This window comes from Diceros bicornis, chromosome 19 (assembly GCF_020826845.1).
Source record: "Diceros bicornis minor isolate mBicDic1 chromosome 19, mDicBic1.mat.cur, whole genome shotgun sequence".
NCBI classification, from domain to species: Eukaryota; Metazoa; Chordata; class Mammalia; order Perissodactyla; family Rhinocerotidae; genus Diceros; species Diceros bicornis.
Window position 1 is genome coordinate 12,108,790 of NC_080758.1, and position 17,715 is coordinate 12,126,504.

At 51.5% G+C, this 17,715-nt stretch overlaps 1 protein-coding gene across 2 annotated transcripts; it reads left to right on the forward strand.

Moving 5' to 3' along the window:
* Positions 1 to 7,698: 7,698 nt before the first annotated feature.
* Positions 7,699 to 17,391, forward strand: SPATA2 (spermatogenesis associated 2). 2 transcript variants are annotated; one of them, XM_058562490.1, is made up of 3 exons: positions 7,699 to 7,947; positions 14,029 to 14,472; positions 15,419 to 17,391. In XM_058562490.1, the coding sequence occupies exons 2-3, from the start codon at positions 14,137 to 14,139 to the stop codon at positions 16,643 to 16,645; spliced, it is 1,563 nt and encodes a 520-aa protein (XP_058418473.1). In that variant the 5' UTR covers positions 7,699 to 7,947; positions 14,029 to 14,136; the 3' UTR covers positions 16,646 to 17,391. The 2 variants fall into 2 exon arrangements, with proteins under 2 accessions (XP_058418473.1, XP_058418474.1); XM_058562491.1 differs by lacking the exon at positions 7,699 to 7,947 and adding an exon at positions 8,971 to 11,185.
* The last annotated feature ends 324 nt before the right edge of the window (positions 17,392 to 17,715 follow it).

Sequence of the window (17,715 nt, forward strand, 5' to 3'; positions counted from 1 at the left end):
GGGGGATGGAGACGGTGTCCACAAACGACCTCTATCCACTGCTGGTGGATTTGTGCTCAGGAGGCTCTACTAAGGCTTCCATGTCCACAGCTCCCTCTGAGGAAAGTGGGGCTCCAGGCTCATGCCATGCGGTTCAAGTGCCCAGGCCACAGCTGATAGACCAAGGCCCAGGGTCTAATCCAAGCCACCATCATGGACCCCCTGGATTGTTGCAGTAACGTCCTCCCTGGCCTCCCTGCTTCCATCCTCGTCCTTCCACAGGCCCTCTTTGATACAGTGCCTGCTTCCCTCTGATGCCACTCTCCTGCCTGACCCCCATGCACCAGCCACACTAGCCTTCTTTCTTTATCCCAAGCACACCAAGTGCATTCCTGCCTCAGGGCCTTTGCACCTACTGTTCTGTCTCCCTGGCATGCCTTCCCCTGGTTACTGGCATGGTTTTTTATAAATCTCAGGTAAACAGCCATCACTTTAGAGGGGCCTTCCTGAAGCACCTATCTGAAGTCACCTTCCAAGCATGCTCTATCATGTGACCTGATTTCTTTCCTTCCTGGCCTGTAGCAAAATCTGAAGTGATTCTGTTCATTTATTTGTCCTCTTGTTTACGGTCTCTCTCCCCACCCTTAGCATGAAGCACGCCTACAGCTTGTATCTTCTCTTGCTGCCCAACCAGGTGTCACAGGTGTCAATAAAGACCGAATGAGCGAATGACTCAATCAATCAATGATACGTTAGGTAGTTTGTTGAGGAGCTCAGCCCTCAAGCGCAGACTAACCAGTGCAGTCAAATTCTTCTCTCTCTAGCTATCTTCCTTCTACTCACTCTCTTTTTTTCTTCTTTCTAGTGAAATAGCAGGAATAATAGATTTTTTCTTTTTTAAAAGTTTTTTTTAATTGTGGTAATATATATACAACATAAAATTTGCCATTTTGACCATTTACAGTGATTAAGTCAGTGGCATTAATTACATTCACAATGTGGGCAATCATCACCACTATCTGTTTCCAGAAGTTTTTCATCACCCCAAAAGAAACTCTGCACCTACTAAGCAATAACTCCCCATATTCCCCTCTCCCCAGCCCCTGGTAACTTCTAATCTACTTTCTAGCTCTTTGAATTTGCCTATTATAGGCATTTCATACACATGGAATTATACAATATTTGCCCTTTTGTGTCTAGCTTCTTTCACTTAGCATGTTTTCAAGGTCCATCCATGTGGAGCCATGTATCAGAACTCCATTCCTTTTTTATGGATGAATAATATTCCATTGCATGGATATACCACACTTTGTATATCCATTCATCTGTTGATGGACTCTTGGGTCGTTCCCATCTTTCAGCTATTGTGAATAATGCTGCTGTGAACACTGGTGTGTAGCATTCTGTTCAAGTCTCTGTTTTCAACCCTTTTGGGTATACACCTAAGACTAGAATTGCTAGGTCATGTGGTAATTATATGTTTAACTTTTCAAAGTGTCACCAAACTGTTCTTCACAGCAGCTGCACCATTTTACATTCCAATCAGCAAGGTACAGGTTTCCAATTTCTCCAGATCCTTGTCAACACTTGTTATTTTCCTTTTTTAAAAAAAATTATAGCTCACCTAGTGGGGTGTGAAGCTGTATCTCATTGTGGTTTGATTTGCATTTACCTAATGGCTAATGATGTCGAGTATTTCTCATGTGCTTATTGCCACTTGTATATCTTCTTTGGAGAAATATCTATTCAAGTCCTTTGCCCATTTCTAAATTGGGTTGTCTTTTTGTTGTTGAGTTGTAGGAGTTCTTTACATATGCTAGATATTACAAAATTCTACTCTTTTGAGCAGCATAAATGCAAGGTGCCCAGGACTACCAGAATGGCATCAAGCCCAGTCATGTTCCCCATCATCTGAGGCCAACTATATGCCCCAGCCCCGCAGGCTCCTGACTCCGAGTTAAGAATATTCAAAGCCGGCTTGTGTCGAAAGCTCACTGTGCACTGGCTAATTATTAGATTAGCTCATCTAATCTCTCAACATCCTTGGGGGTAGTTACTCCTATAAGTCTCATCTTACCGATAAAGAAACTGAGGCCTGGAGAGGTTGGATAGCGTGCCCGAAGTCACACAGCCGGAAAGCAACAGAGCTGGGATCTGAACGCAGGCCTTTTGGCTTCAGAGTTTCCTTCGCCCTCCTGCCTTGGGGTGACGTTGCTATGTAACAAAAGACGACCTGTTTGTGGCTTTCCCTGCCTGCTTCAAGGGAAGGACAAGACAGTTGGTTTCACTGAACAGTGCTTTGAAACCCAATACTTTAAGAGACCAGTGCAGTACCCATCAGGAGCTCCTAACCTCCGAGTTACTGTTTTCAGGAGCAATAGAGAATCATCCAGCCCAGGTGCTGAGTCGCCCATATCCAACCCCATGAGCTGTGTCTCCGTGGAGCTGGGCTGGCCTGGGCGGATCCTGCTAACAAACAGCCCTCAGCCAGCTTGGTTACCTTTGGACTGTGGGTGGCTCCTGCTGCAGACATGAAGACTCTGAAGCAAGTGACAGTTGGGTTTATATTTAGAGAAAAAAGAGGAAGAAAGCCTTTCTTACTGATTGTGAAGAAGCCTGATTGTGCCAGCTTTCATTTGAAGGCATGCCTTCTTTGAGGTTATGAACGTCCCCCAGCCCTGCCTCCACCTGTGGGAGGGCAGAAGGAATTCTGAGCTTTGAGAACCAGACAGAATTCCTAGCTCCCAGTAAATTCATGTTGCACAGCAATGATCCTAGTCATGGATAACATCACCTGCAGGCTTACTCTCTTCTGGGCTTTGGGTCAACTTCTTTCCACGCATTAGTCCATGCAATAGAAAAGCATCGATACAATTCACTAATGCTTAATGAGTACTTACTACGCCAAGTCTTCACATGGACTATCTCATAACCCGTATGGAAGCAGGTTATCTCTCTCATCTCACAGATGGAGAAACTGAGGCACAGAGAGGGAAGGTCATTTTGCCCAAGGTCATACACAGTAAGGAGCACAGCTGAAACCAGGCATTCAGGTTCCAGAGTTCAGCCTCTTGGAGGGGCTAAGAGAGATTGAGTGGCAGCCATAAAAAAAGACAAAATCGTCCCATTTGCAACGACATGGATGGAACTTGAGGGTATTATGTTAATCGAGATAAGCCAGACAGAGAAAGACAAACACTGCATGATTTCACTCACACGTGGAAGATAAACAAACCCATGGACAAAGAGAACAGATTAGTGGTTACCAGAGGGGCAGGGGGTTGGGGGTGGGCATAAGGGGTGAAGGGGCACATATGTATGGTGACTGACACATAATAATGTACAACTGAAATTTCACAATGTTATAGACTATTATGACGTCAATAAAATACAAAAATTAAAAAAAAACAGAGAGCTTGAGTGGCTTGTCCAACTTGCAAAGCTACTAAATGCTGTACCAGGGACCCGAACCCGGGTCTACTAACTGCAGGGTCATTTCTGTTCCACTGTGCCATGTTTCTAAGGACCTTAAATCCTGATTTCTGATTCACCACACCCTGTTGCATCCAAGCCCCAGACACCTGGTCTGGAGAGCAAGGGCTGTGATCACCATCTCTCCTGCTCACAGACCTTCAGTGACTCCCAGGTGCCCACAGGGTCAAATCCAGACTTTTGGTGTGACATCTGAGTTCCTCAAAGACTGGGCTGATCTCCCATCACCCCAATTTCCTTGCTTGCCGTGTGCACTCATATCTCTAACCATATGAACTACTTGTTGTTCCTCGTTCCTCCTTAGTGTGGGAGTCAGACCTGGCACTCAGGCCACATGTAGCCCTCGAACACGTTCCTCTGGCAAACACCGTATTTTATGTTTAATATCAGCATGGGATCATGGTTTATTTTTTTTCCCACTAAGAAATTATAATTTGTTACTATAATTTATTTATTATTTATTTATTACTATACCATTATTTATTTTAATGTTCAAATTGCCCCAGATTTGGCTAGTAAGGACCCCTCCAACCTGGTTTTAACAAGTCCCATCACTCTTTCAACATTTCCTTACTTTCTGGCTCAATAAGATGTTCCAGGCTCATGTTGTAATCTCCCTGCCCCAGCCCTGAGACTCTGTCATTTCTCCAAGAAGGCTTGGTTCCTTTTAGTGGAGAATGGTAGTTAGGAAGTAAGATCTGGGTGACGGGTGCTTGTTGCTACAGTGGGGTCATTGCTTGTAGGCTCTCTTGGCAGACGGAACTAGAAAGTATATTCACCCATAGTGTTTATAACTGAGAAATTTCACTTAAAAATCTGGACTTCTCGCTCCTCTTTGAAAACCTGGATATCTGATCACAATCAGCCAGGAAATTGGCAACAATCAGCATGCTAGGGGTTCAACACTTGTTTTCTCGCTAAAGTACTTATTGAATGCCTACACGGTGAGCCAGCTACAGTGATGCACCGCATAACGATGGGGACACGTGCTGAGAAATGCATTGTTAGGCAGTTTCGTTGTTGTGCAAACACCATAGAGTGTACTCACACAAACCTAGATGGTGTAGCCTACTACACACCTAGGCTACGTGGTACTCATCTTATGGGACCACCATCGTCTATGCAGTCCATCGTTGACAGAATCATCGTTACACGGCGCATGACTGTACTATGTTAGACTACATTACTACTCATTTCCAGTACTATCTAGTATGAGACCACAGTACTCGAGTACCTAGTCACACCCACCTTATATGCTTGTAGGCAGCCGAGCTTCACTTTCCACTCCCTGCTTTTGATCGTTTTCTTCCCTCCAGCTGGAAGGAAAGCTGACATCCTCACACATCCAACTCACTCAGAGCCCAGCTCAGATGCCACCTCCTCTGTGAGGCTGTCCCCAACTTGCCCTGTCAGAGGTCATTTCTCCATTCTTTAAGCTCTATGCCCCTCTCATTTACCACCTTCTATCCTCAATTATAGGTTTTCAGTTCATCCTACTCCTATTTTATTCCCTTTCTGATAAGGAGACTGTACGCTCCTTGAGGGCAGGGGCGGTGTCTGTCTTGCTTACAGCTATGTCCCTTAAATGTAACATGAATCCTGGCATTCAATGAAAATTTTGGTCAGAAACAAACACTGTTGAACCCCCTATTGCATGTGGGGTAGTGTATATATGGCAGATAGTAGTGATATAATTGTGAGCAAAACAGATATAGTTATGTCCTCACAGAGCTTACTGACTTCTGGGGGAGAGAGATATTAATAAAAATCACATAATAAGTATTCGTGGCAAGATTTAAAAAACAAATGCTCTATATTTGCATTATTGTCCCCAGCTGACTTTATACATATGCACGCACCCTTAGACAATACATAGTATTGGCTGATGTTTTGTTTTCCATTTCAGGGTATGTCTTGCAGAGTTACATAGGTTTACATCATCCTTTTTAAGTGATACATACTAGTCATTAGTATGGATACTCCATTCCCCTACTGATGGGCATTTAGAGTGATGCTGGTTTTTGTTTCTGCATTACAAACAATGATGCAACAGGTCTCTTTGTGCACGTACGCTTGTTTCTCTGGTAGATGCCAAGAAATCAAATTGCTGGGTCACAGGGTTGCTTTTCTTTTTCATTTTTTGCTCTATACACGTCTGCATCGTTGGAATTCATGTGCTACTTTTGTGATTTAAAAAAAAAAAAAACCTAAAAAATAGAAAGAAGTAGGTAGAGTGTTCGTGTTGTTGGCTCTTAGGAAGAAGAGGTGCCTAATCATTGTCATGACTGTTATATAATCTGCTAATCATTATGTAATAAAATCTGAAAAAGATGCTCCCGTGGTTCCATGTTATCAAACAGAGAAACCTCAGGCCTTAAACCCTGTCTAAAAGATGAGAAACACGGCTCTCTTTGGAGACTTTGGGTCTTTTCTGATACGAAATGTCACCGAGTCTCAAGGACCAGGGTTTCCTACTGGTAAAGCCTTCTTAAAAATCTATTTCCTTTCTGGGTGTCACAGAAATACTGAGCTGGAAGGAACCTATTAGCAGTCTCATGCAGTCTTGCAACAGTTTCCAAAGAACAGTTTTAAGTTGTTGCAAAGGCAGAGAATTAGGCAGGACAGTTTTTCTCAGCCGCAATTCCTATAAACACCATTACCTTGCAGGTGATTAAGAGAGGAGCTTAAACATGAGCTGATAAATGCTGAAGTGCACAAAGACCCTGAGTGGTGCTGGGACAGCAGCAGATAAATATAGTAATTGCTGCTGTATGAATAGCACGTTGCTGGTTCTCTGAATGCTTCCCCAATGTTCTATGTCATTGACTCCTGAGACAAGACCCACCAGCTTTAGCTGGGGCCCCCAAGGCTGAGACAAAGAATCCTGCAACCAAGGAACATCTGTTGGGTACCTCCTGATCAGACATGTGCAGAGCTCAGGGGAAAACAGATGAACAAGGAACTCCAGGTCTTGTGGGGGTGTCAGGTTTAAAAATATATATAATCCACTGCAGTAAGAGCTGTGATAAAATTATGAAAGACTGTGTTGTGGGGAACCAGAGGGAGCCAGGTCTTTGCCTGGAGAAATCAGAGAAAGCCTCAGAAAGGATGTGAGGATTGAGCCGGTGCTGGAAGTCAAGAAAGCAAGGAAAGAAAGAGGTGAGGGGAAGAACCTTCACACTGAGAGAAGAGACGCACAGAGACCAGAAGGGTGGAAGGGCACGGTAAGTGCAGGGAGCCAAGGGCATGTTGGAGGAAGAGAACTTGGCATGGAGTGGGCTCTGAGTCTTCAATAAATATCTGGGGTAAGTCAGAGAGAGAGACGAATGGTTCAATCGCAAATGTGTTCAACAAAGTCTTGAGGGTGTGCTAGGCACTTTGCAAGCACTAGGGATTCAGTGAGTAGGGAACCACAAACGCTCAGTTCTCGGGGAGCTCAGGGTCAACGTGGTGGATGGGAGTACAGACAAATCCATGAAATGAAATGACGAGCCACCAGGATTGATGCCAGCGTAGACCATGCAGGTACTGTAAGCGCCTGGTGAAAAGTCGCAAGGGAAGGAGGCAATATTTTGGCTTGGTCTTCCCCAAGGGAAGTTGAGGGCAGAGAGAGGTCATTTTCTTAGACTTAACTAGATTTAAAAGATAAAATGTATTTAGATCTTTACTATACGCCAACTACTGTAATAACTGGTTTCTATATATTAACTAAATTCTCACATGAATCTCAGGAGCTGGTACTATTATTATCCCATTTTACAGGTGAAAAAGCTGAGGCTCAGAGAGGTTAAGTAACTTGCCCAACGGCACGCAGCTAGTTAGTGACAAAGGTAAAGCTGCGGCCCTTGCTCGTAACGACAGCCTGTGACAGCAACAGTGCTCTGAGTCTCGCGTGATCCTGCGCATCTCACTGGCTCTCGGTATTTCCGTCCGTAAAATGGGGCCGAGGGATCCAGCCACCGGCTCAGGCGCGGTCGGGAGCGCAGTCGCGGGTCATCTGGGCCGGGGCACGTCCGGAAGGCGCAGGCCGGGGTCGCAGGGTCTGCGCTCGCAGCTCCGAGCCTCCACCGCCCGGCTCCAGGCGGGTTCCCATGACAACCCGGCTAGCCGCCATCCCGGGGCGACGGCGTGCGTCACTTCCGGCCCGTTTGTTTCCGGGTCGGAGCCCCGGCCGCGGCCCCGGGGCCCAGAGCGGGATCCCGCGGCGCCTCAGCTGGTCGTCCGCCCCCGCCGCCTCCTCCGCGGCCCGCGGGCCCCGGCCTCGCCCGGCCCGGCCCGCAGCCGCGGCCCGGCCTCCTTGGACCCGCCTCCTTGGGACGTCACGTCTTGGCCGAGTGTTTCCGGGTCGCGGCTGGCCCGGGTCCTGGTCTCGGTCCGCTGTGGGCGGCCGGAGCGGCGAGAGCCCAGGCGGGCCCGGCTCCGGCGGCGCGGCTCCTCGTTGCTTCGCTCGGCCGGGCGTCCTGGCGGCGGTGCCGGGTGAGTGCGGGGCGGCCGCGGGCGGAAACGGCCTGCGGGGCTCCCCGGGCGGAGGGGGCGCCCGACGCGGCGGGGCCCGGCCGGCCCGGGAGCGGGGTCCTCTCGCGGCGGCGGGGGCGACGGGCGGGGCCGCCCTTAGGGCGCCCGGGGTTCCCGCGTGGCCTCAGGGCCCCCACTCCCGGGGGCTGCCTCGCAGACTCCCGGGAGCGGCCATGGGGGGCCCCGGGCGGCTCGGGAGGAGGACCCCCTCTTCGGCGACGAGCCCAGCGGGACACCCCGCGTCCGCCGTGAGGTGGTTACCGCGCAGTGGCCCCGGTCTCTGGCAGCAGGCCTGGGTTTGTACTCGCGGTGTGACCTTGGACGAGTCACTTCATCTGCGGAGCCTCAGTTGCCTGATTAGTTCCATGGGAGTGAACCTGCCTGCGAGGACCTCAGTGGGGATGGAAGGAGCATGCATGCGCAGCTCGGTGTCGGGCGTACAGCAGGCATCTAATAAATGATAGCTGCTCTTAGTTCGTTCACAGACCCGTGCGGAGGGCCCGAGTTCGGGCCTAGGCTGTTTTTCGCCACTGCTGTGGCCCTCCGAGGCTGGAGGAACGACCAGGCGGGGAAGAGCTGCCGCCGGCTTCTGTCCCCTGCAGGGCGGGGAAGCTGCTTCCTTCAGAGCTCCTCAGAGAGAGGCAGCTGCCGCTGGGGAAGCCTGCTTTCAGCACGCTGAGGTTATTTTCAGGCATTTGGAAGGCCTTTCTCTGAATTTCTCTGGAATCTGGCTGGGGTGTGGGGACACTGGTGTTTCACAGCCAGTGGAAGCTACCTTGGATGTGTCCCGGGGGCCTCGGGCTCGAAATGAGAGCACGAGTAGGGTGCGGAGGTGGAGGGGGTTGAACTACTCTCCCCTCGCTGCTCTTTGGGGGCCGAGGGAACTCCGAGCTGGGGGAGCTGAACCAGGGATCTTGAAACCTGTGGACTGGGGCAATGCCCGGACCAAAATAGCTTCTGCCTGTGCAGGGAGGGGGGGCCTTCCAGTGCTGCCGGGGGAACATTTCTGCTTGAATGGGCCAGCTGAGATAAAGCCAGGCTAATGCTTTGCTACCCAGAGTCATTTCAGTGGGGTTTTAAACAGATACAGCTGTCTTTTGAGATGTTTAAAAAATAATAATTAAAAAGCCATCGCCTCCCTGACTGCAGTATCTTTCTCTTCATTGATTTGCTTTTCAGAGGGGGCCCAGATGGAGGGTGCAGGAAGTGCTGACCAGGCCTGTTGGCTCTGGGCACCCGCCTGACTCTGTTAGAGATGTCACAGTGCCATTTTTTTTTTTCTGCCGGACTGGCACGTCTTGGCGTTCCAATCCTTGGGTTGCTTGGAGAAATTAACGGCTTCTGTCACTGCGCTGTCTTGGTCTCCTGTAACCATGATGTTTTTGCAGAGAGCGTGTTTTTTGTTGTTCTTGCAGAGTTCTGGGAATAAATTGCGGGCTCTATGCTCAGAAAAGACACTGGCTATGACCGGCCACAGTGCAGCCTCTATTCTCAGAAAATGTATTCAGGAGGGATGATGTCAGCTGCCTCCTCACTGGCCGGTCTCTGGCCAGCCTCTTCCCTTGGCCTTTGAGCTTACATCATAAGAAATTTGTGGTTCTTCCAGCCCCATTCTGTGTGGGAAGATGTGACTTTTGCTACTATCGGAATTTTTGGAACTCAACTCTGCTCGCCCTGTCCGAGGGCCCGTTCAAGTAGAGCTGTCCAGCAGATGCAGCAGGACAGCTTTGCTTACAAGCGGCGCAGCTCAGAGCTCGAATCAGGGTGTTGGCATCAGGCTTAGGCTCAGATCTCAGATCCACTTCTTCCTAGCTTAGTGACTTAGGACAAGGGAGGTGGCCTCTCTGAGCCTCAGTCTCCTCTCCTTTAACCTTCGGGCTGTCATGTGGATTTCATTGATTTTCATCAAGCACTTAGCGGAGGGCCCTCACGTTCTAATCCCTGGATGGATAGGACTAATTGTAACAATAAGTGAGTGAGATAAATGGCAAAAAGCACAGGGCTCAGGGCCTGCCAACCTGAGTTCAAATTCCAGGTCGGACCCTTTGAAGCTCTGTTGGGCAGGTTGTTTAACTGCTGAGCCTTGGTTTCCTCATTGTGGGGATTACACAGGATGATGGCAGTTAAACCAGAAAGCCCAATGCTTAGCACACAGTAGGACTTCAATAATTGTTAGTTTCCTTCTCTCTTTCCTTTCCTTAATTATCTTTTAGCATTCATTTTCTTTCACCTTTTTCCTCACCTACCTAGGTTGGTTCAAGATCTTCTTGGATGGGTTTTCCATCCTTAGCTTTAGGATTTTGAACACCACCTGGGCTATTTGGATCCCTTTTTCTTGTTTATTGTTTGCCAGCAATAAACAAGGGTGTGGACTGTGGTGTGATTACAGAGCAGCAGACGCAGAGCTTGAGGGTGGCTGACTTTGAAAAAAAAAAAAATCAACCTCTATGGGCTCAAGCCTGACTTCCTTGGAGAAAAATCACAGCAGTGTTTAGGAGGCTTGAGGTCCCTCTGTTTAAATTGTTCTGAGATGTACCAAAAAACAGTGCCTGGGGCCAGAGGCAGGATGGAAGCTTCTCTTAGATAAATAAAAAATGGTAAATGCATATGGGTTTTTATTAGCAAGGACGGTGATGTCTTCTTTCGGGTTGCAATACAATTTTATTTTTTAAGAGAACATACATACTCTGATACTAGACAAAAAGCTCTTTCAACTAGAATTGAGGGCAAGGCTGTGTCTTCTCAACTGCTGTCGGCTACTGTCCCCTCCCCACCCCATATCCTCCCCCTGCAACCTAGCCCAGGGCCTGGAGCGAGGTAGGTGCTGCATGAAGGCTTGTTGAACTCAAGAATCGTGGGGTGGTGGGAGGAACACAGGTACCAAGGCAGAAGGCTGAGCTCAGAATCTTGGATCCACCTTTTCCTAACCCCAAGCTACTTAAGGCATGTCATGTCGTGGAGCCCCTGTTCCTTCTCTCTCCAGCTGATCTCCCAGGATCCTTGGGAGAACTAAATGAGAAAGAAGTGGCGTCATGAGTGCCTACATCCTTTGCCTCATTCATTTCACCTGTTTTATCCAGTGCCTGCTGTGTGCCAGGCTCTCTGTTAGGCATCACGGTGAACAAAACAGATGTGGCCCTTGCCTTTGTGGAGCTTTGTGGATAATGGGGGCATGCAAAGAGAGGAAGCTAGTAAATGAGTAAGTAAAGTTGATAATTTCCGATGGCGATTATCCCAGGCTAATGGGATAACGAGGGACTGGGAAGGTGGCAGGGCCTCTGAGGGATGACATTTGAGCTTGAGACCTGAGTGACGAGACTGAGCCAGATGTGGGAAGAACCAGAGGAAGAACGTGCAAAAGGAACCACGTGGGGAAAGGTCCTGAGACAGAAATGAGCTCGACGTGTTTGAGGAACAGACAGAAAGGTCCGCGTCGGGGGAAGGGAAGGGAAAGACTGCTGTGAGGGGTGAGTGGGGCTCTGACCACGTAGAGCCTTTGACCTTGGTCGGGAGGTAGACTTGTATCCTACGTGGGTCTCTGTTTACCTCTTGTGCTCCCCAGATGTGTTTGTTCTGTTTGTTCTGAAGCATTGGGCTCCCTCAGCAGGGCAGTGGGGAGGAGAAGGTGGCCCCTCTGTGTCCCTAGTTCTCCTGCCCGTCTCACCCCTCACCTCCAGTTGAGACCCCTGGGAGTCTCCGAAAATCTGTGGAGGAGCCAGACGAGTGGCCCATGGAGACGGGGATGATTTTATTGACCTTATGATGGTCGCCAGGCTTGTTGGCCTTTAGGGCTTCCTGAGCTGAACTCAGATCTGCTAAAGGACTCCACGTGCCCATCCCGTCCCACGGCAGCTTCTTTCTGGGTCCGTCGCCGTCTCCCACAGCCAACAGGAGCCTCCTTCACTTGGACAGCAGATGTTTATGAAGCTCTGTGCTTAGGTTACCTCACTGAGTAATTCGGTCACGATTCTGGCACCCATGGAGCTTGTGGTCGGGAAAGGCAGGACAGGCGAGTGTGAACATGCACATCCCACCCACTTGGAGATAGTTGCCCCCCTCGGATCTGACTGTCTTGAGGATGCTTGGTGTCTTGGAGGGCAGAGCACCTGCAGGCTCCAGGAATGGCTGCTTGTGTGTATCAAGGGCTTGCTTCGAGCCGGCACTCTGCGAAGAGCTTTATGTACTGATTGCATATAATCCTCCCACCAACTCTGGACTGTAGGTACCATTATTAACCTCCTTTTTCAGGTGAGAAAACTGAGGCCCAGAGAGGTTTAGGAATTTGCCCAAGTGACCTAGAGCAGCAGACCCAGGATTCACACCAGGCGGTCTGGCTCGGAGTCTCTGTAACCCGTGTGCTGTGTTGCCTGCCCTGGCCCTGGCAGTATGCCTCGATGAATCCACACGTGCTGCCAGCATTGTGGGCACCAAGAATATTGCTGGATCGGCACATGCTCTGTAACAAGTGGCCGAGCAGGCAGCAAGAGTGCGTAAATGCTGTGTCCCAGCTCAGAACGCCCTGTTCTCCCAGCGAGACCGTGAGTCAAGGGGAATGCAGCTCTCAGAGGTGGATAAGAGCCCTCCCTGGGGGTCAGCAGCCAGCGGGGTCTCTCTCTCTTTTTGTGTGTGAGGAAGATCAGCCCTGAGCTAACATCCATGCTAATCCTCCTCTTTTTGCTGAGGAAGACCCCCCCCGAGCTAACATCTATTGCCAATCCTTCTCCTTTTTTTCCCCCCCAAAGCCCCAGTAGGTAGTTGTATGTCATAGCTGCACATCCTTCTAGTTGCTCTGTGTGGGATGCGGCCTCAGCATGGCCGGAGAAGCCGTGCGTCGGTGCGCGCCCGGGATCCGAACCGGGGCCGCCAGCAGCGCAGGGTGCGCACTTAACCGCTAAGCCACGGGGCCGGCCCAGGGGGTCTCTTTTTTTTTTTTTTTTTTTTGTGAGGAGATCAGCCCTGTGCTAACATCCGCCAATCCTCCTCTTTTTTTGCTGAGGAAGACGGCCCTGGGCTAACATCTGTGCCCATCTTCCTCCACTTTATATGGGACGCCGCCACAGCATGGCTTGCCAAGCAGTGCGTCAGTGCGCGCCCGGGATCCGAACCAGCGAACCCCGGGCCGCCGCAGCGGAGCGCGCGCACTTAACCGCTTGCGCCACCGGGCCGGCCCCACCAGGGGGTCTCTTTTTAAAAGTGTGAATGTGATGTGTCCCTTTCTCCCTTGCTTTCAAGTCTTCAGGCGCTTCCCATGGCGCTCTGAATAAAATGTAAAATTCTTAATGTGCTCTCGGAGGCCTTGGGGAAGAGGATCCTGCTTATGCCTGCAGCTTCATGCCTTGTGGCCGCCCTCCTCCCGCTGCTTCAGCCACACTGGCTTTCTTTCTGTTCACATCCCAGGCTCCTTCCTCCTCAGGAAAGCAGGGCGTGGTGGTGAAGGGCATGGACTTTGGAGCCCAACTGCCACAGCTCTGATCTCAGCCTGCCTCTTAATACTTCTATAATGTTGGGCAAGTTTCTTACCGTCTCTGTCTCAGTTTTTGTGTCTGTAAAATGGAAATAACAGTAGTACCTATCTCCCAGAGTTGTGTAGGAAGACGGGCCGCGTGAGCACATGTGAATACCTGGCACATAGTAGGCGCTGGTAGTGTTAGCTCAGGGCCTCTCTCCCTGCCGACGCCTCTGCTGGTACACCCTTCACCCACCTCTTTGCCTGGCGAACTCCTCATCCTTCAGGTCTAACCGTCACTGCCTTGGGGGCTTTTCAAAACTCCTTCTCACCACAAGACCAGGGTTGGTGCCCCTAATCATAGTTGTCATTTGTGAGTTCAGCAAAGTCAAGGGCCTTATCTGTCTTGTTTCCAGTACAGCCTCGCACACAGTACATGTTCAGTAAATGTGTTGAATGATTGAGCAGAAAGGGGCCCTGGGCTGGTGGGGCCAGTGTAGCTCAGGCCAGTTCTGCTGTTTGTTTGGTCTCAGCAGCCACGAGCTGGTTTGTGGACCATTTCCAGGATGACATGCTTCTTGTTCTTCTCCTTCCAGAGCAGTCCGCTGGTCCAGGCGAGCAACATGTCAGTGCTTTTAGTCATGTCCCTGACCCCAGCCCAGATGCCATGGAGGAGATAAGGTAGCCTCCCATCCCTGGATCCGATGGAGAAGCCCAGTTCAATGGATACAAAATACAAGGATGACTTATTTCGGAAGTACGTGCAGTTCCATGAGGGCAAAGTGGACGCCACCCCCAGCAAGCAGCGGCCTAGCGATGATGAGTACCTGCGGGTGGCGGCCTCGACCCTGCTCAGCTCACACAAGGTGGATCCCTTTTATCGATTCCGGCTGATCCAGTTCTATGAGGTGGTGGAGAGCTCCCTGCGCTCGCTGAGTTCCTCCAGCCTGCGGGCTTTGCACTGCGCCTTCAGTGTGCTCGAAACGATGGGCGTCAACCTCTTCCTCTACCCGTGGAAGAAGGAATTCAGAAGCATCAAGGTAAGGTCTAGGGAAGGGCCCTCCGCACTGATCTCCCTTCTCGCCCCTTCCAGTCCATCTTGAGAGGGCTTGTGCCCACCTGCTTACATCCCTCCTCTGCCCGCAGACCCTCTTGCACACCCCACTGCCTTTGAGATACCAGAATTACCCCCCTGGCTCCCCACCTTGCCTGTCTGTCCAGTGTCATCTCTTAGCTGGGCCCCGCCCCGGCAGCTCACATCTGAAGCTGTGAGGTTGGAAAGGTAGGCAGCACCCCAGGTATGCAGGGCCTTGAAGCCAGGGCAGAGGGCTTGGATTTATTCTAAGTGGGCTGGGAAGCAGGGCAGTGCTGAGATCTGGTGTACGTTTGAAAAGAATCCTTCTGGCTGTTGTATGGGAACTAGACTGCAGAGGGGCAAGAGTGGGGCAGGGAGACCCGTTAGGAGGCTGCACAGATGTGCGGGTCCCCAGAGAGATGGTTTAGACGAAGTGGTAACAGCCAGAAGGAGGGAGGAGGATGAATTTGAGAGACAGAGAATCCTGAATCGTTCCAAAGGCAGCTCAGGCTCTTCAGTCTGACGTACTGGAACCTACGTAGAAATGCCGGAAAGGAGTATTCTCGTTGCTCATTGGACATTCTGTCTCTAATCCGATCCTCTTTCTTCCCGTGTTTGCCCTGTGTCCTCCTCGTATGGCGCAGAGCCGCTGTGCCCATGTAGACAGTGGCTTTGTTCCTGCGCTTCAGAAGGCAGTCATGTGTAGCCTCCCTCGAGACAGCGTGCGGAGCTGTTGGTGAGCATTGGCCTCTGCCCGCTGTCGTGAGGCGCTGAGGCGCTCCTTCCCTTGCCCCTCCTCTCCCTGCACGCTCCCCTTCAGACTTGGATGTCCTGGGCTATGACGCAGTCTCCGTCGTGTGTCTCAGAGAGAAAATGCTGCCTCTCTTTTTTTGCCCTCTTCCTTCTCCTAGACTTACACGGGCCCCTTCGTTTATTATGTCAAGTCAGCATTACTGGAAGAGGACGTCCAAACTATCCTGAATTACATGGGCTACGTGCCCGAGCTGGGGACTGCGTACAAGCTCAGAGAGCTCGTGGAGACCCTCCAGGTGAAGATGGTCTCCTTTGAACTCTTTCTGGCCAAGGTGGAGTGTGAGCAGATGCTGGAAATCCACTCACACGTCAAGGACAAGGGCTACTCTGAGCTGGACGTGGTGAGCGAGCGCAAGAGCAGCGCAGAGGATGTGCGCAGCTGCTCGGATGCCCTGCGGCGGCGGGCCGACGGCCGGGAGCACCTCACAGCCTCCATGGCCCGTGTGGCACTCCAAAAGTCGGCCAGCGAGCGGGCGGCCAAGGACTACTACAAGCCCCGCGTGACCAAGCCCTCGAGGTCGGTGGACGCCTACGACAGCTACTGGGAGAGCCGGAAGCCGCCCCTGAAGGCCTCGTTGAGCCTGCGGAAGGAGCCCGTGGCAGCAGACTTGGGGGACGACCTCAAGGACGAGATCATCCGCCCGTCCCCCTCGCTCCTGGCCATGTCCAGTTCCCCGCATGGCAACCTGGATGACCTTCCATCCCCCTCCTCCAGCAATGGCCTTGGCCTGCTGCGTGGCACATACTTCTCCCCTCAGGATGACGTGGATCTGTACACGGACTCGGAACCTAGGACCACGTACCGGAGGCAGGATGCCCTGCGGCCGGACGTGTGGCTGGTCAGAAATGATGCCCACCCCCTGTATCACAAGCGCTCGCCCCCTGCCAAAGAATCTGCCCTATCCAAGTGCCAAAACTGCGGTCTGTCCTGCAGCTCCTCCCTCTGCCAGCGCTGTGACAGCCTGCTCGCCTGTCCCTCGGCCTCTAAGCCCAGCGCCTTCCCCAGCAAGGCATCCGCCCATGACAGCCTGGCCCACGGGTCTGCTCTGCGGGAGCGGTATGCAGGCCAGACTCAGGGCCTCGACCGGCTGCCGCACCTCCACGCAAAATCCAAGCCCTCCCCCACAGCCACCTCCCGCTGTGGCTTCTGTAACCGCCCAGGCGCCACCAACACTTGCACCCAGTGTTCAAAAGTCTCCTGCGACGCCTGCCTCAGCGCCTACCATTATGATCCCTGCTGCAAAAAGGGTGAGCTGCACAAGTTCATGCCCAACAACCAGCTGAACTTCAAGTCCACCCAGCTCTCCCATCTCGTGTACAGGTAGACTCGAGCGTGCGCCTCCCGCTACAAGGGCTACACCCCTGACCTGTGTGGTGTCATGGGGAAGGCGTGTTCAGGCGGTGATCTCAGAGGCAGAGGCCCGCACTCGGCCGTGGAGCTGCCAGGGGTCGTGGGGCCGGCTGCACCGTGTGGGAGTTCACTTAGCGACTCATCTTTCAACCGATGGCTGCTTTGTCGCCTGCCAAGGGAGAGGTGGCACTATCCGTTCAGATTAATTTTTGCTAATCTCTCCACTCCCTCATCTGTTGTTTTGTTTTTTTTTTAAGAGAATGTCTATCTCTGGGACTCTTGCCATGCTCACCACTCCCACTGCAAAGCCAACTTGGACGAGGAAGGGCCCTCTAGGTCACCTCCACACGTGCACCTGGAGTGGCGAGCTAGAGGCCTGTTGGCTTGTGAAATGAGCCCTCCTGCCACACTGGGCCTCTTCCAGTGGCTCATCCTTTCGCCGCCCCTCCCCAGATACAAGGATCCCCAGCTCACTCCCCGCCACCTCACTCCCTTCGGTTCAGAGGTGAACCGAGTCCAGTATTAGCTGAATGTCATCCTGATGCCACCACAGCTCTGTTCAGCCCGTGGTGTCTGTGCACTTTGCTCCAGCGCCTTGCGGTGTGGACCTTCCGCAGCGGGACTGACTGGTTGCCCCTTTCTGTTGTTTGCACATGCCCCTCTTACTGTACTGTAAATAGATATTTTTGAGATTTATTTTTAAATAAATATTCAACTTGCTGTGTGTTTCAAAGTGGTTAAAACATTAACTATGTAGCTGTTTATAAAAACGCCCGGGTTCTTTAGTCTTCCAAGGGAGGGCCTCAGGCCCTTCCGTGTGTATCCTCCACTCACCACAGCCCGAGGGTAGAGCGGAGAGTGTGGGGGCAGAGGAGGAGCAGAGACGATGCCCTGAGTTGGTGGAGAGCCACTGTCTTCCCTACAATAAATTTCTACACCTACCTCCAGTGTGCACCTAGGGGGTTAGTGCGGGCCGTGAGGCCTGTGCGCCTGCAGACTGATAACCTAGTGACGATTCAGGAACCTCACCGTGCGGATCTACAG